The 25,568-nt window shown below is 34.7% G+C and overlaps 1 protein-coding gene across 8 annotated transcripts in view; it reads right to left on the bottom strand.

Moving 5' to 3' along the window:
- LOC116168257 (connectin-like) overlaps positions 1–25,568 on the bottom strand; it is a 170,512-nt gene that overhangs the window by 57,394 nt on the left and 87,550 nt on the right. For 7 of the 8 annotated variants that reach the window (XM_031483972.1, XM_031483970.1, XM_031483974.1 and 4 more), the window contains 2 exons: positions 8,582–9,381; positions 3,290–3,536 (listed from right to left, as the gene is read on the bottom strand). In XM_031483972.1, the coding sequence (XP_031339832.1) occupies positions 3,290–3,536; positions 8,582–9,379 (1,045 nt within the window). In that variant the 5' untranslated portion in view covers positions 9,380–9,381. Of the gene's footprint in view, positions 1–3,289; positions 3,537–8,581; positions 9,382–12,901; positions 12,954–25,568 lie in introns of those variants that run through there. The other variant, XM_031483976.1, reaches the window with a different exon arrangement.

Here is a 25,568-nt window from a genome sequence, read left to right as displayed (position 1 = left end):
CAAATCTAATTTGAATAATAAAGGTTTAATCAACAACAAATAATGTTTATTGTGACGTAATTTAAACTTTAATTTCTTTAGGGAACTTCATTTAAAATTTCAAAGAACCTTTCGAGCGATAAACTTTTGTCGTATTATAACAGGAATGCAAAAACTTTCCCACCATCTCCTGCAATTTACAATATCGACTAAAGCATAAAAACGCATGTGAGAGACGGGCCGTTAACTTTATTTCAGTATGCAAAATGAGACCTTCTGCAAACGCGATAAAAAGTCTACAATTTATAGCAGCGAAAAGCATTTCTTAATTGTTATGTGCTCCAACGCTTTAAAAGCCCTAATAAAAATACCTAATACTAAGAGATTCACAATTTTTCGGGTGTGGAGACTCAAATTCTGTCTCAATTTTTGACACTATTTCGAAATTTATGACTTTATTTGGGAAATTTAAAGAATCCTGGTTGGACACCACGAATTTGAATCAGACCTTACTTATTTTCTGAACAAAAGATGTACTAGAGAGTATAGTATTAGTGCGTACAACGAACGTACGCACAAAGTTGGTTTATTTTATTTGAATTTGTATTTTCGTATTTTTCGTTCTTTTTAGGAATAGAGATGTAGAAACATTGTGATTGTGTAATGTTTCGTTTTAATTTAACGCTTTTTAGTTTGTTCAATTTAGATAGGATGCTTTAAGTAAGACACATCGGGTCAATTATGCGGACTTTATACGAGGTTTTATGTGTTTGTTTTCCAAGAAGGAGTTATCAGGCGCAATTTAATTAACGCACGCGTTTTATCGCTGTTAAGAGAGTGTTTCCAAGAATTACGCGTTAAGGTAGAAACACACGTGCAACACGGTACGCGACGCCACCCCACAACATGCCACTCCGCGCCACTTTACAAAAGTGTGGGATGATGTAGCTTGTAGCACACGCCACGCCAAGACACACTGCCAACTACACCCGCGTCAATTGTGTGTACGCAGATGTCAAAAATTTACAAATTTTTGAAACACGTGTCGGTTCGTGTCTGTCCCGTTTCTGTTTGTGCAAATGCATTGCTATATTTTTCTTTGCAATTTCATCTTTTATGATCTACAAACTCAAATTCCTCGCGGTTCATTCGAAAATACATGTGGAATTTATAAAGGCTAGGTTTTGGAATAAGACTCCCACCGTTTACCATTTTTCTTCTGTGTTGCTATCTACCCACAAAATTCGGTGGAATTTCTCTCTCTATAAAAAAACCGTCACGTTTTCTAGATGTTCTTCCCAGTCAGAATCGCTGCTACTACTGGTGCACCCCATCTTAATACTGAATTGTCTAAGAATCAATTTTTTTAGTTAACATATTAAAGGACAAAGACACCTGCCCAGCTAACCAAAAAAAACTCGAAAAAAAATATGACATGAAAAACTCTATTCGGGTCGCACAATGGATTCGAATAAACACACAATTAATTGATTAACAATTATAAAAGTGTGTTTCGAAACACATAAGAAAAATAAAAGGAAATCAATGAAAGAATGAAATGCTTACAAAGCTTGTTTAGAAGTATGACCCCACACTCAGGCGGCGACAGACAAAATAAGCAATCTTAAAGCCACCTACAGTTTTTTCTCAAAAATCCAAGAATCTGGTACGATGTTTGCGATATAAGGGGTAAACGCCGACAGTTTCTGAACTCCACTTTGATTTATAACACAGAATCAGATAAACAAACAAAACTGGCTTGATGAATAACTTGATCAAATTATCGGTGGCCGTTGGGGCGGTAGAAACCTTTAACTTTTAATAAAACAAGATAACCTTAACAAAGGACCTCGCTGTACTACAGCTGCTTGCTTTTTCAACTCGACAGAAATTTTTCCGTAATCCGACAATATGCGTTACACTTCTCACACAACTTTGGTTAACTGCACACATCCATTATAAAAAAATGACGAACTGCGTCATTAACAAAACAAATAGGGTTGACTCTCTGTAATTTAGCGTAAAAAAGATTTACCATCGCGAAAACTAGCAGCAGCTTTATTTACTCGTTATCTCATTATAAAAGCGATAAAATTTAAACAAGAATTATACATTTACCAACTTTCTATAAGGAAAAAAAACACTGAGATACAATTTCAAATGAAGCCAACCAAAACTCCCCCAGATTTACGTAATAAATTGAAAACTCTTATATACAGCATGTTCTGTCAATACTTTTGGTGTTTAGGCCGAAATAACGTCTACATGACTTTGTTTACACAACAATATTAACAGTTCCAGAAGGTGAGCTTTTCCTTCTAAATAGAAAAACTTGTCGAGCTCCGTTTTCATCCATAACTGAAGTGTTTGTGAAACAGGTAGATTTCTCCTGTTAAAGATCCGATTATAAATAGAAATGTGAAAAAGCAAAGCCCATTCTAGATTCTTACCTTGAATGGATTTTGACAGGGAATCAATAACACAGGATGACAACGACGTTAAATTTAATACTTGCGAGACTAACGAAACTATGAATAAACCGAATTCTTGGCGCTTTATGTAGCGCTTGAAGTTTCACTGTATAATTTACGTTACGTTATGTTAAATGAAAGAGACGTAAACATCAAAAAAACTGGTTCTCCGTGATGAAACGGAATGGTCTAAAAAATCAAATGTTTGATTTTAATAAAACTTCATGGGAATTATTATCCCCAACAAAAATAACTATATTCGATACCCCAGTGTAACAATCCCTCCATTACCAATCTATGGCGTCGATTCATTGGTATAAACTTATATTAGACCAACGAACGAACTTGTGATCCAACTAATTTGTGTTGAAAATCGTATAGTAAACTTCATCCGAAAATGGGAAAGCAACATCACGAGCCATTGTAATTATCTTGTAAGCGGGTGCTTGTAGATCAAAATGCCTTCGGTAATAAAAAATCGTCGGTCAGTTCCTAACTAACTTTAATAGCATCAAAATAGCAAACCAGACGTTTATTACGAAAGTTAATTTACAGAATATCCGATATTGGGCGCCTAAAACCATCCGTACGAAACTATGATCAACTTTAACTTGTTGTTTATTATAAACTTTGATTGGGATGACTAAGTGGAAAGCGGAGAATGTGGGAAGCCGTGCTGGGATATAATCAATAACGTATCGATTTAGTTGTTAAAAAAGGGAAATTCGGTTGTCCTTTTTATATTAAAGCAAAGTTCAGAGAAGCACTACGTGGGGTCAGTATTCAATATTCGAATATAATATTCGCAAGACCTACTTACGCAATTTTCCGAAACTTACCAGCAAGATAGAAGTGACCATTTCCGTTGTGAAAGTTATGTAGAATGGGCTTCACGTTGTCCAAAGTTAATGTTTCGAGCTCGTTGTGGCGAAGATCGAAGTCCATAATTGCAGGAACACTATCCAATAGATTGCTTCGCAAGGTCTTCAATTTGTTGTAACTCAGGTTCAATTTGAATAAATGTGTCAAACCGGCGAATGCCCGATCGGAGATGAGCTCGATAAGATTTCCTTCCAAGTCCAGTTCCTGTAACAAGGTAATGAATAAGTACACTCCAACGATTTTCAATATTAGATTCGACGTATAGGGTGTCTACAACCTATCACATAAATATCGCCTTTTTGAGACCAAGATCCGAGCACAAAGAGAAAACGGCTTTATTTTGTAAATATGTTATACCTTTTCCAATGTGCTGAAAAGCTAAATATTTACTTTTGCTATAGTACAGACGAAATAGCTTCGGGACACATTCTAATTCTGAAGACATCCAGAATGTTATTATGCTTAAAACAGAGGGCAGAATTATTCCTTTCCCAGTTATAATTATTAAAAGTTAAGATTTCAAAAGAATAAAAATAAGTTTCAGATATCCATTATATATGAAATATCAATTTACTCAAACAGTAATTTAAATTAATGGCACAAAAGGCAAGTTAGTATGGAATCAGATTTCTTTAATTAAACTTGAAACTGTATAAGTAGAGGACTTTTGTTCGCAAAATTTGTGATTAACGCTGTTCGGCATTTGAGTACTGTTTAATTAAACTAGACTCAAATCTAAAAATAAAGGATTGAGGGAATGCCCCAGCTTCATTTTGTATTATGTTTTACTGTTCGAGAGACGAGAGGAACACAATAATCTTTATTTATCGTGCGGCGTATCTCGCTCTAGATACCTATAGGTAGACTGTCATAAGGCAAACTGTCATCGTCGAAATTGTGATGGGCACGTGCTGGGGATATAAAATATTGAAGCGAATAAAACACCGTTCCCATCATAAATCAATTTGCCGTTTTACATTGTTATATTATACGATTATTTATTGAATTATAATAGTCAGATTTATAAGTAGCAAGAAGATTCTTTCAAATGTTTTGTATAAGATGGTATAATACGTTATGATAAACGAGGGATCACCAATGTTCGCACATTATTATCTGTTAAGTTTTAGAGTACATACATAAAAAAAATTCCTTCAGAGTCAATACTGTATGGAGTGTTTTACTATTCCCCTTGCATTAGACTATAGACCAATCACTATTGTACCAATCTTCTCTAAAATTTTTGAAATAATACTAAACAGGAGACTTTATAATTATTTTGAATGTAATAACATGTTTGATCGCGGTCAATACGGGTTCCGAAAAAATCACTCCACCACACAAGCTGTTTCTAAGATGATAATTACAATTATTCAACTTTATGAGAAAGGAGAACAGGCTTCACTAATTTTATGTGACTTATCGAAAGCGTTTGATTGCGTTTCATTTAAGATTTTAATGGATAAGCTACATCTATATGGTATTAGAGGGCTTGCTGGAACATTACTTTCATCTTATCTTAATAATAGAAAACAGTGTGTTTTTGTAGATGGCGTTCAATCCGAATTAATTTATACGAAGAATGGAGTTCCTCAAGGCTCTATCTTAGGACCATTATTGTTTATTATGTACACAAATGACTTTTTTACTTATATGCACCCGAATCACTGTATTGTTTATGCTGACGACACTTCGTTACTCGTATCGGACAAAGATTTAAAATAGCAATCGCCAAAAGTCAAAATTTATTACAAGAAGCCTGGTTCATTAGCAATAACCTAAAACTAAATAAAAATAAAACGCATATCGTGACTTTTTCAACGAACAACAAGGTTACCTCCGGGAAGTGCGCTAAGGTATTAGGAGCGTATGTAGACAACAAATTAACGTGGAACAATCATATCGATCACGTAGTTTGTAAATTGTCCAAGTCATTGTTTGTATTAAGGGATTTGAAGCGAGCAGTCGGTATGAATACTTTACGATCCTGTTATTTTTCTTTGGTTCATTCCCACCTACAGTATGGTGTAACATTATGGGGGAATTCCTCCAAAGTAAACAAGATATTTATATTGCAAAAAAAAAAAATTCGTATCATAGTAGGAGCCGAATATCTTGCTCATTGTCAACCATTTTTCAAGAAATTACGTATCATGCCGCTAGCATGTATTTTCATGTACGCAACATTATTGGATATACATAAAAACAAGCGTCACTTTGCAACAAATGACTTCGCTCATAGTTACGGTACTCGAGGCTCAAAAAATATAAGGGTTCCTTATTACAGATTAAGCAAATCAAAAAATAATAGTCCAAGAGTTGAATTGTACAACTATCTTCCAGATACTGCTAAATGTCAACAATTCAATGAGTTTAAAAATACTATTAAGAACCATCTTCTGAACCGCTGCTTTTACTCTGTAAGCGCATACCTAAACACACCCTGTGATTTATTGTAAAATACCTTCTATTTATTCTCTTTAATTACTGTTTTAAAAAAATTTACTAATGTTAATGAATAATTTTATTGTTGTGATATTAGGTACTTGCATGTATCATTGTATTTGTTTATGTTATTTTATGTAGATATATATGTATATTTTTTATTTTTTTTATTGGATGCTATGTGTCAATGACGTGTCGAAGCCAAGGATTGGTGGAATGACAAATAAAGAATATAGATTATTATAAACATACCTACAGGGTTATGGGAATGTGTTTCTTTTTTAATTACACTTATAATAAGGTCAAAGGTGTATATGGAAGCCACAGGATGACCAATGTAGAAATATATTTTTGTTTATATATTTTGAAATTATCTACTTCCTGAAGATTGAAATCTGATAGACACTCTTGATGAAACTCTGGTACCTCTACTGAAGAAGAACCTCAAAGCTAAAGAATTTTAAAAAAGAATTCTAGAATGAGGTTAGCTAGGAGGTTAGTTTCCAAAATATTGTGCATGAAGGATTCAATTTTTTCCTTTGCGTATGCTGGTAACAGAGCAGGTGACAGATTAGCATGAAGGGTAAGTAGGCATCATTCAATTCGAGGGTGGCCGTAAACCAATTTTATTTTTCATTTGCCTATTATAAGTCAATTATATCTGTCATATGTGATATATGAAGCAGTCTATTATGCCCAAGGGCATAATGAGAGGGCATAATGGATTGTCATCTCATTATGCCCTCAAACGGCCTGTCAAACTGATTGACGGAGTTATATTATGTAATAAAAAAAGATGCAACTTGATTCGTATGAAGCACTTTAATGTTGGGCAAACAATAATCATGACATTTGTATATTGGAAATGCATTCTTTGGGACGATGAAAAATAAAATGTTGTATTCACCTCAGGCATTACTCAATATTTAACCCGAGATTTAACCCTCGTGCGACTTACAATCCCTCGGGCCAGAGGCCCTCGGGCTCCGTCGCCCTCGGCATAAATATCGCCTTAATGCCCTTGATGCATAAATAACTATTTCGTAAACAGTTTCACTGCCGTTTGGGGATCACCTCAGGTTCAAAATGGGTCGTTCTTAGAAAGCCCGAGGCTTGACGAAGGCTTTAATATTTTTAAGGGAACAAAAACTAGTTTAATCCAGTGTTGCTTATACTATTTTTTCCAATACCGACCGATTTAGATCCATTTTTCCATGAATTGTTTACAAGAAAACAAAAATGAGGGATTAAAATATTTTCCCTAGGGATTAAAATTACCTGTTAATGCACAAAAATTAGGGATTAAATTCAATAAAACAATGTAGGTGTTGGAAAAAATAAATTAATCGATAAGCGACGCTATCCCTGTTCACGTCTTATTTAAAGCGAAAACCCTTCCTCCGAAAATCAAAATTATAACAACCAATCATACACAGTTGACAACAGAAAATATCCCATCAACTTACGTCAAATGACCAAAATAATAGAGGTCGAATAAATTCTACTAAACAAATTCTTATCAGACATTAAGAGATTAATCCAAACTTAATTTCTAGGAAAATAAAAATTCATCTCCTTTAACTACACAGAGAAGGCGATAAATCACTAAATCACAATTAAGCATTTATAATAAATTGATAACAGATAAATACCAATACAAAATTCTCAGAAATTTCTACGTTAAATAAAATAAAAATGTAAACAAAAACAACCTTAACCGCTTTCTCGTATGACAATAATCTCGCTGCTGTTACATAGACCAACGACAAATAATAAAATTTAATTATGAATGTTAATTACACAAAATGAGACCGCCCTTGTCTATCTTAATTAAGATATCCGAAAATTTCATCCTGCTAGACGAAATAACACAGCAGTATTTATTTGACTTTTACCAAATGTAAATGTTCTTGAATTTGACGTGGTCGACGTTCAGCGGAACTAAAAAACGGGCAGTATACGTTTGAATATTTTTTATTTAAAGACTGTATAGTGTATTTGTTGAGACTAGGTCGAAATATAATTAAAAAATAATTGTAGGTATTACAACGTAACCACGACACATTGTCTACAACGAGATATTGCTCAAAAACCGTAATTGAAAGTTCGGTCACTTGTATAGCAGATAGATGGGGGATGTGTGAGAGACTATTGATTTACTCCCCAATTCTAAAATGCAACAGGCGTGGCACAACTGGGTCAATTAATTTTTGAGCATACATTAATCTGCTCTACTTCACGAACTTCATTATAAATCTAAGAAACAGTATTACAGCAAAACTTTAAGTACGCACAGTAAGCTCTTGGTGGTCTCATTGATCTAATATTCTTATCGACCTTACGTAAGTTAATGGGTTACTATTCAAATGTATAATGTATAATATTCGTGTACTTAATATTTAATGATATAGATGTACTATAGTTGAAACGAAAATCAGGAAGGTGTAACTAATGCGCTTAATCATGAAATACCAAATACAAGCTTTCTGGCTAACATGTCAAAGCAACGCTACGCCCAGATACGTTCTACTTCAAATTGTAGGTAAAATTTGAAGCTCTAGAGTCTAGCTAAACGATTGTGTCGCCACCTGAAATAGAAAGCTACTTCCGCTTCCAATTGATTTTGATCATACTTAATTGAATCTAAATGCAACGTTAAGAAATATTCACGTTATGCGATTTTGGTTCGAGAATTTCACTTGAAACTCCTTGCACCTTTATATTAAATCAACTAATTTTCCTCGTGCAAGTTTTTAAATGTGAAATAAGGTCAATTTGGAGGCATACAGTAGTGTATAGCTTACCTCCAAGATCCAGAGCTCCGCAAACGTAAGATCACCCAGCATAACGATCTTATTGTATCTCAAAAACAATTTCTTCAGCTCTAGTAGTCCAGCAAAAACGTCCTTTGTTAATACACTAATCGCGTTAGCACTAAGATCGAGCTCCACTAACTGCCCTAACTGTCTGAAAGCACCCTCTTGAATCGCACTTATATTATTTAGTTTCAGCAACAGCTTACTTAAAAGCGGTAGATCAAAGAACACGTTTCGGTTAAGTTCTACTATTCGATTTTCCTCCAAGTCCAAAACGGACAGGTTCGTCAAGTGGGCAAACGCACGTTGGCTCAAAGTTATTATTTGATTTTTCGCGAGCCTTACTTCGTGAACCTTTGTTAAGTTGGCCAAGGCATAAGCGTGAATGTCGCTTATGTTTCCGTACAGGATTGTTAACGTCTGTAATTGCGTCAAGTACTGCAACCCCGACGTAGGTAGGAAATTTAATTGACCCATTGGAGTTACCATCAGATTAAGTTCGCGTATAAACGGTTGCGTTGAGAATAGTGTCCAAAAGCTATGCTCGGCTGTTAGTCCACTAAACACCCAGCACTTCGCTTTCGTCGCGTTTGACGCGCTGCCGTCGCTACAAAAACAATGAAAAGGCGCCGAGGTGCCCACGATAGTGCACAAATTATCACTTTCACTTTTCATTTTCACCACCTTCTTCCTCTCCCTTTCCTTTTTCAATTTCGCCAAGGCGCACGTTAGCAGTAATAGTAAGAAATAAAATTTTAATGTGCCACGCCACCTTCTCAATTCCATATCTGAAACAAAGATTTGAAAATTAATAATTTTATAACGAGAAATCTTTAATGAGCTTTATATTGAAGAGGATCAAAAGCAATATTGTAGTATATTAAAAAGTTTGTATTATTAATTGCCGCCCTGAAAACTTTCTTTCCACTTTTAAGTGCTGATCAGATTAAACCGATTCCATTTCGGTTTGGCTTAACACGAATCGCTAAGCTAAATGGAAAATCCGCCTTTCAATTGGGGTAAGTACGATATTTCTATATTTGTGATGTGAATGGTAACTGCAAATTTTAAATTTATCACTCAAAGTTAAGCCTAGATTGCTCAAGCGTAGAATTCAATCCAATTTCGCTTTAAATGTAATATTAGAAGAAAGGGTTGATAATAGCATTTTAAATAGTAACTACGTTTCTACACATATCAATAACGATGGTTTTCTGTGTCGGCATATTTACAGTAGATTTAAACACTAGTTCTTTAATTTATGGAAAACCTATTTCTTTGTTGCAGTTTGACCACGCCCGTACGCTGTCTAATTTCCGAGAGACAAAGTCTTTTCATTGGCCCATTTCTTGTCAAATGTTTACTGTGGAATGTAAAATGTGGTATGTTTGACCGTAGACTACTGCAAAGACGCACAGTTTAACGCGGGTGACTAGGTTTTTCCACCTACAATCCGTACACGACAGTGAGTTGAAAATCCCGTAAAAAAATCCAATACAACTGCATACCGAATGATCCTCGAGATCTTCATGCATCCATCATTTTTGCAATACGCCTTAAGGGGTTGATTCTGTCCCACCAGATCAGTATAGCTTTTAAAACACATTTTTTTAAGAGGCATTAGATTTCCTTTTATTCGAAATGCCTACATACCTACAAAATTACATTTAAATATCTTAACAAATACAAAAATTTGTTTGCGCAAATGCAAAAGTTGGAATGCGCATGCGCAATATTTTTTGCATCTGCATAGTTGCTTGAGGTTTAAGGAATATTTACTGACACAGAAAACCGCACATTCATATGTTCTTTGTAACAAGAATTATGAAAGATAGGTACCCTTTTTTGGAGGTTCGGGCAGTTTTTGGACTGTAACTTTTTGGTCCGTTAGTCTACGTAACTGAAAAACAATAGCGACCTTTCTTACGTCCTTAAGAACATGTGTACCAATTTTTAAAGCGATCGGACGTTTCTAAATAAAGTTATCGTGCACACGGACAGATGGACAGACAGACAGCCCTAAAAAATTCTCGTGGATCGTTAATAAATAATGTATTCATGTTTAAAAAGATAAAATTCTCTTAATTCTATCTACTTCTTTCTATTAACGTGACGTGTTATTGCTCTACCATACTACATTTGGCGACGAGGAAAATGGCTTCTAGTTTGCAATTTGAAGAGTTCTGTCCCGGTAAAGAAAACTACGAGTACTACATATGTTTTGTGATCGAAACGAAGATACACGGATATGACAAGGTCGATAAAGCAAAAGCATATTTTACTGAGTCTTCATCGTGCAATCCTGTCACTAGGATTCATGTTAAAACAAATAAAAAGGTATTCGCCCTAAAACGAGTAACTTCAGCGCATTTTCCATGCAATGATCAGTACTTCCCAAAAGGCCATAACTATGTGCCCTATTTTCTTCTTTACTAGAGGCATCTATAGTAAAGTAAAAATATTATCTTCATAAATAAGAAAGTTGACGTTGCGCAGTTCGCGCAAGCGCACATTTAATGTAAGTTATATGGTATACACGATATGTTTCTTTTTACTAGAAGGGTCTATGATTAAGATTTTAGAGAGAGATCTCCATAAGTAGAAAAGTTGGCATTTTGCAGCTTGCGCATGCGCGTATTAGATTTTTACCATATACCATGTGTTTGACTTTTCTAATGACATTTGTAGTTTTCGATTTTGACTAAATGTGATATATTTTTCTTTATTAGGAGCATCTATGGTTAAAATTTCAACGAAATAACTTCATAAATAAGGAAGTTGGTACTGCGCATGCGCACATCTAATGTTTACAATATGAAATATGTTTGCGTTGATATTCTGCGCATGCGCACATTAACCTAATATGTTTACAATTTGCGATACGTTTGGTTTTGCCAAAAACACCGTTGGTTAGCATTTCAAAGAAATATATTCATAAATAAGAAAGTTGACAATTTGTGGATAAATGCATTCCACAGAAATCATGTAAAAAAATGTTATAACCTTCGCAGTGAAACCGTAAATTATATTATTTTCTGTACAAGAGGTCGAGTAATGACGAAGATGAGTAAAAATAAAGCACATTTGTATATAAGCATGATTACTTACTATGTATTGCTATGTGCAATGGCGAACGGTCACTAAACCACCCACAAACACATATCCAGTCAGCTCAATTAATTAAACCCAGGTAATAACAAAATCTTTTATACGAAATTCTTATAATTTTTTTAGGGTACGTCCAGCACCCGCTACTATGAAAAATCTTGATAAGACTTTAATTCCAAAGAATTATCTCATACATTTTTATTTAAACACCTTTACAGATGAAACAAACTCATTACGCAAAAGGCTGCATTCAAAATAGGCACTCATGGTCAGAGTAGAACTACCACATAACAAGCGATCAATTGAAACAATTAGTTAAAGAAATCCTAATTACCAAAATATCCGGTCGTAACTGTGATATTCATTAAACACAAACACCAAATGATGCCAAATTTGGTACCCAAAAAAGTTCACAAAATCAAAAAGAAACGATTATCTTCGTTTTGGTCTAAGTATTCGATGTTAAAAACCAGCGAGGAAAAATATGGACATCAAATACCCAAAATTAACTACATTTCTGAAACGCCAGAATGTAGGTTGCAGACCAACGCATTTACGTTTCCATGAAAATTACTTTACCTCCCGTAGGGAATTTTTGATTACTTTACCTCCCGCAACAAGTAAACGCACACTTTGCTACCGAAAATGAGGGTGGTTTTCGGCAGAGCGCGAAGACAAAATTAATTTTCCTACGTTACTGCGTCGTCGAATCACTAACATCTGTGTTTACGTCAGCGAAACACATCTGATTATCTACATTAATTAGCTTTACGCGGCGATAACACTCTTATCGCAATAACCGGAGATAACATGAGCTGACTTTAACAAAACGTTTAACGCAAATATTTCCAAATGTTCCTTATCTTTCTAAATTAGCCATGAAATAAAATCAAAACAACGCGATTATTTAAACAAACTCGACAAATATGATCGAAATTGTGTACCATTGTAAATTAGCAACCACCTTTAACGTTACAAATAATTGAAATTTGACACATAGGGTGACCCAACATTACTGTTAGTAGGTGCTAAAAGGAAATGAAACGTTCGCTTCACAAACATATTAAGTGATAAGTATATTAAGAAATAGGCTTTACCATAACAAAATTCATAATTCATAACTTTTGAACCTCACTTTTCTTTAACACAAAAACCTTGATCACAAACAACATTAACGCGATGAATGAAATGACGAATTACCGGTGGCAATTGAGACGGTACAAGCTTTTAACTTTGACCATTTCACAGAAGGGTTCACAATGCACTAAACTGAGTGCCTTCCAACCTTCTCAAACCAGCCAGCTGCAGCAGCCTGCTAACCACTACTTCCAATATTTACAATTTACGCCAATAAAAATTAGGGTAGATAACTCCAGCTTGGACGGAACGCGTCCCCACTTACGCCGATAATCGCAAATGACCATATGTGTATTCTGTATATTTAATCTTCTAGCCTTAAACTCCCTACTCTATCGTTTGCTTGGCACATTCTTTGATTTTGAGCACTATTGAAATGTGATATCTTGCATTTGTTAATGACCCATATGAGCACATGTGAAAGATATCAAATTTCCCTCTCACGACATCCCCCATGTGTTCAACCAACTTTGATACTAGGCATACTATCGAGAAAATTAATCTTTTCTTTTATAACATAATAAGACGAACAAAAAGGTTTAGTGGTTTTAGCTTATAAAATTTTAAAGGTTGCGTCATAGGTTAGTTACACTAGCAATAATTAGTCTGTGACGAATGAACTGTATGCATGTGCTTCAATTTCCGATTTACTGCGTCAATTGGCTTCATTTATATCCCATTTGCATTTGCAACGATTAACTAATTAGATCACGTGTAGTCACGTGTCGCAGTTTCCTGTTTGTGTAGTGTAACTTCTATTTTAATAGAGATTTCGCTGTTTGCACAAAATCGTCTAGGAAAAGGAACTGTTTCGCACTCGTTGCATAATACATAACACTATATAGAGTTACGAAATAAATTGTTGCCCCAGAATTCTGTAGGTACATTTTTTCTGTGAAATATGAAGCAACTGGTAAGTTCCAATTTTCAATTTCAGCTTCGACTATTTGGAAAAGGACTAAAAGTGGATTAATGTGTGCACTACCAAAATGCGTACGACACAATATTGCGACTATAATTTATGGCCCGCTAAAACGACTGTAATATAGTGTTAACACGTTGAAGTAGTTACTAAATCACAGCATTAATTAAATTACCTATGCTCCTAAAAGGGACTATCAACATAAACACAAGGACTATAACAATGTCCACAAAATCGCCGTTAGATAATAATACTGTGAGAGCCTATACTTTAGCTTTAACGATTACATCGTAATTACAAATACAACAGCTGCTGCTTTGTACTACCCTTTTAGTGTCGATCTATATTTCTATACCTACATCAAACAATATTAGTAGGTCATTCGCGTCATTCTTTTTTATATTTATTTCTCCACATCTCATTTTTTTACTTTAAAGAAATGGCACTCTGAAAGGAAGCGCGCATTTTCCCTGTATTGGATCGAAAACCACAGGCTGAAAGGGTGTCGGAAAACCAAGGGTCGTTCGAGTATAAAAGGCCAATTACAATAGGATGAAAGAAGACGAATAGATCCATATAAAATTCCTGGACACAATGGACCATTTGTTTGAATCATATAATTCTTTGTGAAAAACATTTAGATGTGCGCATGGATAAAAAGAATAATGCGACAAATAAATCATGGCCTTAACGTGGCCGAGCGAAATTACCTAAATAAAAGAGATAAGTGGTGGAAGTGGAACTAAATATGTATTGGGGAATTATTCAGTGGCAGCTTATGCAGAATTTTGTCACGGTTTCACTACGGATCGTAATCGTTGATCAGTTATGCACGCAAACCCTTAAGTAACTTCAATGCTAAATTGATATTGGATTCTGTCTTATAGGCAACTACATTATTAAGTTACGGTTATTACTAATGAAAGTGGGGCACAATATGGCCGCTACCATAAATGATTAGGGGTCAGATTTGGGCTCACACTAATTACCGTAACTCCTATGACAACTTGAAATCCTAGCATTTGGTTCTCTGCGTGGATGATTTCGAAGTATAGTAACATTTCTAAACCACTTCTTGGGAATTTTACCACATACAGCCAAGTCAAATTTGTACACCAATTAAACTTAGACGGATTAGTATTGAGAGTAGGTACGTAATAAATTAAGTTGATCACCGAATTCAAGTGAGGCGTCATCGTTTTCTTTGTGCACATCAATTGCTGTGCTTATTTAATCTCCACCTCGAAAATCAAACGGTGTATAGACCGAGTAATATCTCATATTCCAAAATTAAAAAGGCGTTTAACAAGTATTACATTTTTATGTAATAAATTATTTTTCATATTTTAAGTGTGGGAATTTCGAAAGATAATGGAGATAGACGTACTATTAGCACAGATTAGTGTTTAGATCTGTGCTATTAGTTTAAAAGGGAACTCGTAAATTGATTTGACCCAAAGTTCTTTTTACTCTCAACAAAGGTTTTTAATCGCTTCTTCTAATCATTACATATTATATTTTCTGAAAGCAACAAAGCATGGTATACGGCTTTCAAGATCAAGGATTAATGATGTTAGTCATCATATCAGGGTTTATTAAAACTGTTAAACAAATGAGCATAATGTTGATATTTGTTAACAGATTTGAATAACTAATTAACAAGATTACCAAAAGATTACATTGTATTTTCCTACGTAAATAGTTTACAGTTATCGTTGTAGGTAAACAAGTATCTGCTCTTATTCATACCGACTATTCTCACTAAAAATTCCTCACTGCGAACTGACTTTCACTTTGCAGATTTGAGGTATTTTTTTTTATTTATACTTTAGAGCCAGTATTCAAAAGTCATGCATAATTAATCCGTATAATTAATTTCACAACTTTTCCCTGGTTGTTGCAGTTTGGATATGGACCTAAAATTTTATTTTTATTTATAATTGAATTTCGTTCAGCATTTCGACGATCGAGGGTGAAGATTGTTGAATAATTTCACTTGGCAATGAATTAATTAATTTATACTAATGTTTTGCCGCGATATGTTTCTTTGTTTTGTTTTAATGTTAATTACCCTGTACATAACTCCTTGCCCTTTTTATTTGAACCGAGTAATAATGAATATTAAAATTTAGCATGGTGACTTGTTTCGAATAAGTGTTGACCTTGGACCTGTAGTGACTGAAGATTGGTTTCTTGTGCATCTTTTGCTAAGCTTGCATTTGCGCATTCATCGAACAAGCACGAAAAGATGTCGTCCTACAACCGTCAATAATAATGAACGTGCTTGTTAAGAAGCAGCACGTCATTTTCAGCATGAATTCGATCGTTGAACCAGTCGTAATCTACGCTGTCGCTGCCACAGAAAGTAATGCCGACCGCGGCAACCGCCGTCGTCATCTTTTGAATTCTTTTTTAATGGAGCGAACCATGTCTCCACTGGACCTCAGCTAAGATAGCGCTTCGTCAAAATTTATGATCACGAAATACCTAATATGTTGATATGTCGAAAGTTTAGGCCCTTAATTTTTAGTATGAAGAGTACCAAACGTCCTTTCAAGGGCATATCTGTTTTTTAGCGCATTTCCACAAAAATAAAAAAAAAATGCGCTATTGTGGCCACTTTGTCCGTCCGTCCGTCCGTCCGTCCGCTAACTTTGCGACGCTACTAGTTTTTTTATCTTAAGAGCTATTGTTCTACTTTTTTCGCTATTTGGTTCGTTATGGTGTCGAGTCTTGTACCAAGGAAGGAATTTTTTCTGTACCGCTTACAAAAAAAGTTATTGTAAAAAAAACAAAAAACCGTTTTTTACATGTTCCATAATTTTACACTTTTGCCGTTTATTAACGATCCTAGAGATCGTTTATAATTTTGCATTGCTATCTGTCGCCTGCCGGTTGGTCTCTCCGTCTGTTCCTTTGTCTGTCTGTCCATCTATCTGTCCGTGTGAACGATAACTTTGTTTAGAAATGTTCGATCGCTTTTACATCTCCGTTAGTTATGAACTGAATTGCATGAAATTCAATATGGGCATAGATTTAGCCATATAATACGCAATGCCAAAAGTTGGATCGAATCGATTCAAAATTCACAGTGCCCTTTTCGCATCTCGACCATTTATAAACCGAATTGCAAACTTTTTTACTTATAAAAGTATTTGAATGAAATTTGATACATAGGCACTTGGAATAAAGGAAAATCAAACGCCAATTTCAAAATTTGGTTTTGCGCATGCGCAGTGCCAACTTTTTTATTTATGGAAGAATTTAAATGAAATGTGATACATAGGCACTTGGAATAAAGGAAAATCTAGCGCCAGTTTCAAAATTTTATTTTGCGCATACGCCGTGCCAACGTTTTTATCTATGGAACTATTTAAGTGAAATTTGATACTTAGGCGCTTGGAACATTGGAAAATCTTAGTTTATTAGTTAGTTATAGTAAATTAGTTTTAAAATTTAGGTTTGCGCATGCGCAGTTCCAACTTTCTTATTTAGAAAAGCATTGAAATGAAATTCTTCTCATAAACTGAAATTGAAGTAGCACGTCAACAATGGATTGCCCATGTGCAACGCTATCTTTCATATTTGTGGCCGGATTTTTACGATTTTAACAGAAGTTGCATCTTACAAATGGGAAATGAATGCAAGTGGAAATGCGCTTTATGTAAATCGTTTACGATTACTTTTTAACTTGTTTTGTCTAATACAACAACATCAGTAAATAATCTTTCTTGCACTTACCTACGTGTTAATAAAGCGAGGGGTAAATAAAATTTTATGCACGCGCGCTAAACAAAGATATCACAGACGGAGTTTTAAACCAACCCATTTAAGCCCTATTAAGTTGTGTTGAGAAATGGATAACTCATCGCCCCTCAAGTAATTTAAGAAAATCTTACGTAGAGAACGCATTGTGTAACACCCTGTTTGCACCCGCTTTAGGGACAAATTGTCAGGAGAGCTGTTAACTAAGGGATAAGTATGATTTACCCTTTGTATTACAATGGAACACTTTGAACGACACCCCTTTATACCGAAGTCATTAACTTATAACGTAATGAACGAAATTACCCTTTCATTGTCCTCAAATAACATTTTAAGTTTCCTTGTCAACTTAGATGCACCTTGCTCTAACTCAATAAATAATCGACAGTCGCCTGCAGGTTGTTTCGAACTTTCACAGCGGGAATTGGTCCATTCTGTGCGGACCTCCCACTATAGTGATGTAATTAGTTAACATAACGGCATGCTATAATCCAGATTTTTGTGTACCCTAATTCACCTCCATAAAACAAAAACGGACACTCTAATATTACCCAAAGTGGTGTAATACACACACCCTGTAAATCGTAAAAGCCTTTCACATTTAATGTAATTATACTGTCGGTGAATAAACAATAAGGTCCCTAATGGTCGGAAGACATTTACTATACCAATTTGCGCTTTCGACTGGCAACCATTTTTAAGCAGACGCCTTGTAAAGAATGCATGCTTGTTAAATGCCGAAATGAGAAAGCAATTAGGAAATAAAATATTGATAAAGAATAAAATAGGGAATGTTCCATTTAGAACGGCTTGCTTGGTCTCTTACGATGTTGATAACAAGAAGTGATGTAAAAATCTATTGTGTAAGGAGAAAGCTATTTACATTTCCCTTTTAGTTTCACAATGCCGGCTTTCGACGTTCATATTTTGATAGCTTGACCGTTGTTCGTCTTGCCTTAATGTGATGTTCGTTGCTTCTCTTTTTGTCAATTTAAATTCAATTTGGTGGTGATATACGCTATTTTGTAGAAAATGCGTTAAGTGAAGAGATACATAAAGTGGAACGAATCGATTGTAGTAATAATTAATCTTTCTCAAAAGAGAAAACACAACAAAACCTTTGTTTGTATACGTGCACGTTTTTATTATTTTAATAAAATTTTCGAAAAAATTATGTGTTCACTGAGTATTCATTTGTGAAATTGTGAGTCACTTAAATTGAAACGTTTCTCAGGTGGAGAGCATGTCAGGTAATTAAGAGACGAATATGTTACGTTCTTAATACGTACGTGAATATTTGAGTGTTAGTGCTCGCATTTATGTAATTTTTACCACGATCGCGTTGGGATACAAGGTGCAAAACGTTCATTTCGCATATATTTGAAGCGATTAGACTATTAAAAAACAAGTTTTTCAATCTAAACTATGCACCTCACTTGTGTATTCGGGATAGATTGACATTACGGCAACCAGTAAAAGTTTAAAGACAATTAACTTGTGCTTTTGCTAGATATTACTTCCTAAGTTATAAGGGTAAATTTTACCTTTCTCTACTGTGGAACATTGGTCAATTAATCCAAACAAACTATTAACGTTCGAGAAACCTGAAACCCAGTTTGTTCCGGATTCAAATTGTCAGACATCTTATAGATTCCCTTTCAAAGAGCACCAGCCAGGCGCTGCAAAAGGTCTGATTATATTCCGCCAAATGTTCCACCACCCAATTTTCTGAATGTCTTTCACGACAGAAACATCTGTCAATGGGAGAAAACTTTGACTCGTCGAGATATTTATGTTATTATGAATTCGAGTCTATCGATTTGGGGATTTTGTATAAAAGATTTACACTTACAGACAATTTAACATACCTGAAGAGGTCGATCGACGGAATTTTTTTCCGTAAACAAATTTGAGTATGTTTATGAATGATAAGCGAACCCAAACCAAAGATTTTGGTGATATTTTCATTAATTGTGAATTTTAAGTTCATTAAAATCATTTGTTTTGTGTGGGTGAAGTTTTATTTAGCATTCAAAGGTGTGCAAATTTATTTTGAATAGAATTTTGTACCAGGTGTTGGAGTAATTACAACTAATAAAAACCTAGATAAATAATTAGGTTCAGGTTTTAATTTTCAGATCATAATTAGTAGAGAAAAAGAACCAACCTATCGCAAGATAAGAGTCATTGAAAATATATTCATTACTGAGCTAGCCGTGGTAGTAATTTTTATTACAAAAGATTAATTGTTAAAGTAAATTTTTTTCCAGCGTGGTGGAAATAAAATTCATTTTCTACAAGTGAGGTTTCTATGTAACAACTGGGCGCCATCGCCGTGGCGACTTTATTTACACACCTGCACTTTGCCAAATTATGAGCCTATTCTCGGACTCCTCCCTCTTCTTAGATCATCTAAGGGTATCTTGACCATATTTGTTTAGGTCAAATTATGAGTCGTAACATTTCTTACCCGAAGCTTTTATTAGTGTACATTTTGGAAAGCCTCACCTTTGCTAGCACAAAATTCCTTTTTACTGTAATGGAATGCTTTGTATGTCTTCCTTTTTTAGATTCTAAAGTAGGCTGCAGAACAGAAACTAAATAACAAGCGACTTTGTATCCTTTGCGGTCAGAAATTGGTATTCAAATACCTTTTAAAAGTGTTCTGCAACGTTGAATTAAATAAGCTTTCATTTGATACCAAGTCCACTGAAAACTGAAATGTTTATACTCAAATGTTTTTGGGTCGCCATAACAATCGCTGCCATCGATCTTTGTCTTAAGTTTTACTTAAATTTAACGGGGAAAACAGCCGTTAATTGCAAGTTTTTCTGGTGCTTGGAGATAACACCGACAAACAAAAGGATCATTAAAATAATTCAATAATTTTGCTCTACACGGGTAGAAGCTGTTAATATAAGTCCCAATTCTTATAATTCTAATGGGGTAGTAATAAAGAAAAATTAGCGAATCCTCTGCAAGAGATATTCAAACATCAGGCATTTTATTAGACGAACGAGACGTGCGAAAGGGAAAGTGAATCCCTTGCGACAATGTTCTGGAGGTAACTAATGGTATCGCGTGTGTTAGATAAGAACACGTGGAATACAACGTTATTATACATTTGAACAGTCCTGGGCCCATTCATGCGGTATTTGCGACAAAGAGGGTGAAAAAGGGAAACTGTATAACCACTTTACATGTAAATTCTATCTAACACGTCCACTATGAATATACGAGCGAAATTGGCATTTTATGGCCGAGACACGAAAATTGAAACTTACATGTAAAAAGTCGCCCCTCGTGGTAATACTTAGATTTCAAATATTTATTACTCACCTTATTGAAATTTTTGTAAATTTGCTCTGTGTAGCATGCTAGTAATCTCTGCTCACCTTCCACAAAGAGCGAGTCTTTCTCTGAATAAAACTTTTCGAATTTCATAATACTCCACCCTATCCATTAGCAAGCCCCTCTTTTACAGAATGAATTACGCCGCGGGCAAATGTGCGTCTCATAACGTCTTTGTGTTTAGCTAGTCGCTTCGGGGGTTGTTTAAAAATGCAACAACTTTAATATTAAGAATTGTTTTAATTTTTGTTTTTGCATCTGATGGTTATAAATGAAATCCCCTTTCAGTATATCCCCTCTTGCCACTCTTGCGTCGATTTATTGGATTAATATTTTAATTCCCTTTTGCATCCAAATAAAACGAATAGGATGGCGCATGCAAAATTCAAAGCTCTTGTCAATAGGGTCGCATTTGGCATACTAAAAATCACAAAATGCCACCCATTGTATAAATATACGCGGTTGTGTGTGTGTTTGAAACGTTCCATTATGCAAGTTGTTGTTCTTTCGGTGAAGTACTTCAGTATTACTAATACTACTCTACTTTATTACCGATTTACCTGCGTGTTTTCAGTTGTAACACTTTCTATCTAAATACGAATATTAAAGCTTTTTTTTTACTTCCGAGGATTTTATCCAATAATATTTCCAGCAATAAATCTGCTTAGAAGTGAGTAGATTTCAATTTTATGTTTCACTCTTTGAATACAAAACTTCGCAGGAAATCACATATGGGTACACACGAAATCGAAAAACGGAAACATCACATTGATTTTTCATTCATCAGTCAGTTTAACTTGTATTTTCAGAATAGATGCAATTAAACAGGCATTTTTCTAGTTCCTTTTAATAGCATTGCGAGATAATTTCTCTATTACTAACATTTCAGATCAGAGCATTTGATTGAAAAGTAGCTGATTGCATGGGCAGTTGGAGATGCTTGGAGATGATTGCGAGGAACGTCTATTCTACATCAACAATTCCCATTAACGTGAGTACTATTTGTACTAATCTAGGTCAACAGTATTTTCTAGTAAAATGTAGCTGAAGGCATACAATACCCAAATACTACTATTTGAAACCTTTTACCAATATTTAAGTGTAAAAGCTCACCAAGAAAAGTAGCCGATGCATGACTGCATTTGTTCAATGTTAATTATTATTTTTACTCGGTCAAAGTGGGGTTTAAAGGTCTCCACGAAGCTTGTAACCTATATAACGCAATCATTTTAAGAAGGTACGAAGGATACGATTTTGGGTTGGGTAATTTTTTGACACTCACCTCGCCTTCGGAAACACGACTTTTAATCCGGCTCATGTTCAACATCACTAATCCCTGAACTCGTAGAAATCGATTGGCGAAGGTTTATCATCGCTGCCTCTTTTCGTTCTGGAGTTAGACAAGGAACAGACGGACGGGCAAAACCTTTACATATGGGGAATCTCTTTCGAAAAATTTCCTTAATTAAAAGTCAAAAATATCAATCGATTAGCATTAGAGATATGCTAAACAAAGTACCAATGTCCCATTACAATTACCATGATTTACATTCGCTGATTTGAAAAATTATAGTGGGCATATAGACAATCATTTGGAAAATCGAATGAAATAATAGTCGATATAGATCTTCTGTAGGAGATGGGAAACCCTTCATCCCTCACCTCTCTTACTTCACGACCGTCGTAAATTTCACAAGTTGATGAATATAACATAACTGTTTTGATATGCATTTTCAAAACTGCAATAATAGCTCAAATAACAACAATTTTGGTCCATTGGAACAGATGAAGTTGTCTCCTGTTTTCGATATTAAGCCATTTAGCTCCTTCCTTCCACTTTTTAAAAATTTTTTATGACTTAACCGTAATGGCGCTAGGTTTAATTCAAGTGGCGCAATTGAGCTCATAACCAGATGTGTCAAGTGGCACAAATACCGGTAGCAAAATGCGTTATGGGGGATTCCACTTGCCCCCCCCCCCCAAATATATTTAAGGATAAACAAAAAAACAATAATGGCGCAAAGATATCTTTTTACGGCGCATTTCAGCGTATACCTGAGAGTACAATTTCGTATGAAAAAATGTTAAAAAAAAGTAACTTTTAAAAACGTTAAGTTGGCCCCCCTCTTTTCGAAAATTTGTCACGGCTTAACCGTAATGGCGCTAGCTTTAAATCAAGTGGCGCAATTGAGCGCATAACCAAATGTATCAGGTGACCTAGTTACAAGGGACAAAATACGTACGGGGGGGGGCTACGTTCACTTGCCCCCCCCCCCAATGTTTTTTCGGATTTCTAAAAAACGATAATGGCGCAAGAGTTATTATCGGTGGCGCATATGAGCGCATAACGAGCGCATTCATTTCAAAATAATACGACTATGAAATCTCTCAGTGGGGGGGCCAAGTTAACGGACTCGACGAGCCGGATTTTTGAAAAAAAATTTGGAGAGCCGCAAAGGCATCGAATTTTTTTTTTCATATAGCAACCTACAATTTTTTTAAGCTTGTCGACAGACCTTATTTTTCTGTGTACAATCTATAAAAATTGTGCTACGTTTTATTACAAAAAAACTGAGAAAAAGAATGTCAAATTAAAAAAACTAAAATATTTTTTTTCGGCAAGACTAAATTAATTGTAATTAGGAATTACAATTATTATTAATAAAATCTAAAATCGATAAACAAACATGAGTAAAATTTAAAAAAAATTAAAGTGCAGGGTAACTTAATCTTTTCAAATAGAAGCTTTGAATATTCTTATTCAACATCGTAAAATAATAAACTTTCGTGGGAAACAGTTTTGTCTAAAAGCTCTTCTAAAAGCGCTATTTTCGGATTGAGCTAGGAAGCTGTTCTGTCAAGAATTTGGCAACTGGTTTTTGTAATAGGAGTAATTTTCGAAATCTTCCACGCCTCAGAAAAAAAACCCTCAAGAAGGCACCAGTAGATTGATTATAAGGCAGAACTGCCGGACAACACAGTGGAATCATACTTATGCTGATTCCGTCATCACCAATTTAATTCCAATTAAATGTTTGGAAATCGAATTTTCATTAACAGTGGAGAAATTAAATAAGAATTGAAATTGAGTTTTTTGATTTTTATTATAAAATTCTAGCAAATTTGGATCTGGTGAAGTTAATTTAGAAAACTGCAGAAGAGTGTTGTTGATTTCATCTGGGTTATTAAGGTCGTCAAGTAGTCAGATTTTTTAAGAATATCTAGCGCTCTAATTTTACGCCGTAATACACTTCATATGATATACGTTTATACGCTAGTTCTAACCTATGTTTGTAAAGAGAAAATTGCGGTGTCAGACATTTACTAATCATCGCACAAAATCTGTCATTATTTCTCGGTCTTTAACTGAAATAGTGTGAGTACCCTCCAAGTGTCATGTTGACCATGTTGTATACTCGTAGATCCATATTGACAAATTTCATCAATTTTGTTAAATGACTTTGAACCTTCAAATAAATTATTACCAGAACAGAGGGTTTGCATACTTACAATTTAGAAATTGCTATACCAAGTTTCCTCAAGAATGTAATGTAATTATGACTTTTTTAATTAGAGTAAGTTTTGTTTGGAAGTTTCTCGTGGTTCAAATACCGCTTTCAATTTAAATGTCTTCGTTCGCAAAGTAAACACTAGTTTGTCTTTTAAACTCGCTACAACTATTGATTAATCTGTTCTGTGTTTCAAGTTTGTCATTAAATCCAAGCTGCAATAAGGAAGGCAAATTCATTAGCTAGGATGACGTCTTTTATTCACTAAGTAAACTTGTAATTGCTGGCAATTATTTCTATTTAAGTAGTTCTTTGTACTTTCTTGTTAACGAACTGGAAAATGTTCAGCAAGGATATTTAGTGATCTGATATTGCAAAGGGAGACATGGGGGCCACTGAACTTCACAGCGAAAGTCGAGGTCCCAATCAATTTTGCTGTCTGTCTATTTAACCTAAGATAGCAAGAAAATTGTGTTATACCACCCACAGCAGACAGGTGTCAAGGAGTGCATTGTCAATGGTTTTTTATACGAAAGGTTTCGTACTATTCACAATGGTTTGCGGGCAAAAAACATGGCACTTTAGGTCCGGAAATGGATGTTTAAAATTTCTTGTTACACTCGAAAAGTCCTTAAAACATTTATTTGTGTTGACTTTGTGCTGATTTTAATTTTTTTAATTTTCATGATGACAATGTTGTAAGCCACAATATTTTTCCTAAATTAGCCTTTTTCCATTTTTAAGATTTTTGTAAAAATTGGTTTTAATTTTGGATTATCAATGTCAAAATTTTTAGTATTTTTGTGTTTCAAGAAGCGAGAATCTCCAAGCATTATTTTGTGATGCCAGCTGCGATAAAACATACAGCTGAATGAATGATACCTTGTAAAAAATTACGGGATTTAGTAACGATTGGTTTGTTTTACTGCGAGATCGTCTAAATTTTAGATTTTTTTTCTATTTATTTAGCAATCAGAACATGTATTCTATTAGCTAAAGGGTTAACGACCGCTAGGTGTACTAGCAGTAAATAGCATGATAAGATTAACATCCATCGATGCAACCTAGGTAACAATACTAAGTTTTATAAATTGTTTTTGTCAAAAGAAATTTGACACTACTCCCGCACTAGAAATTTGATGAAAATTTGCACAATTTTTATTCATTATTAGAACATTGTAAA

This window comes from Photinus pyralis, unplaced genomic scaffold, assembly GCF_008802855.1.
Source record: "Photinus pyralis isolate 1611_PpyrPB1 unplaced genomic scaffold, Ppyr1.3 Ppyr1.4_LG4, whole genome shotgun sequence".
NCBI lineage: Eukaryota > Metazoa > Arthropoda > Insecta > Coleoptera > Lampyridae > Photinus > Photinus pyralis.
The sequence above is the reverse complement of the archived record's forward strand: the minus strand, read 5'-3'. Positions and strand labels throughout refer to the sequence as shown.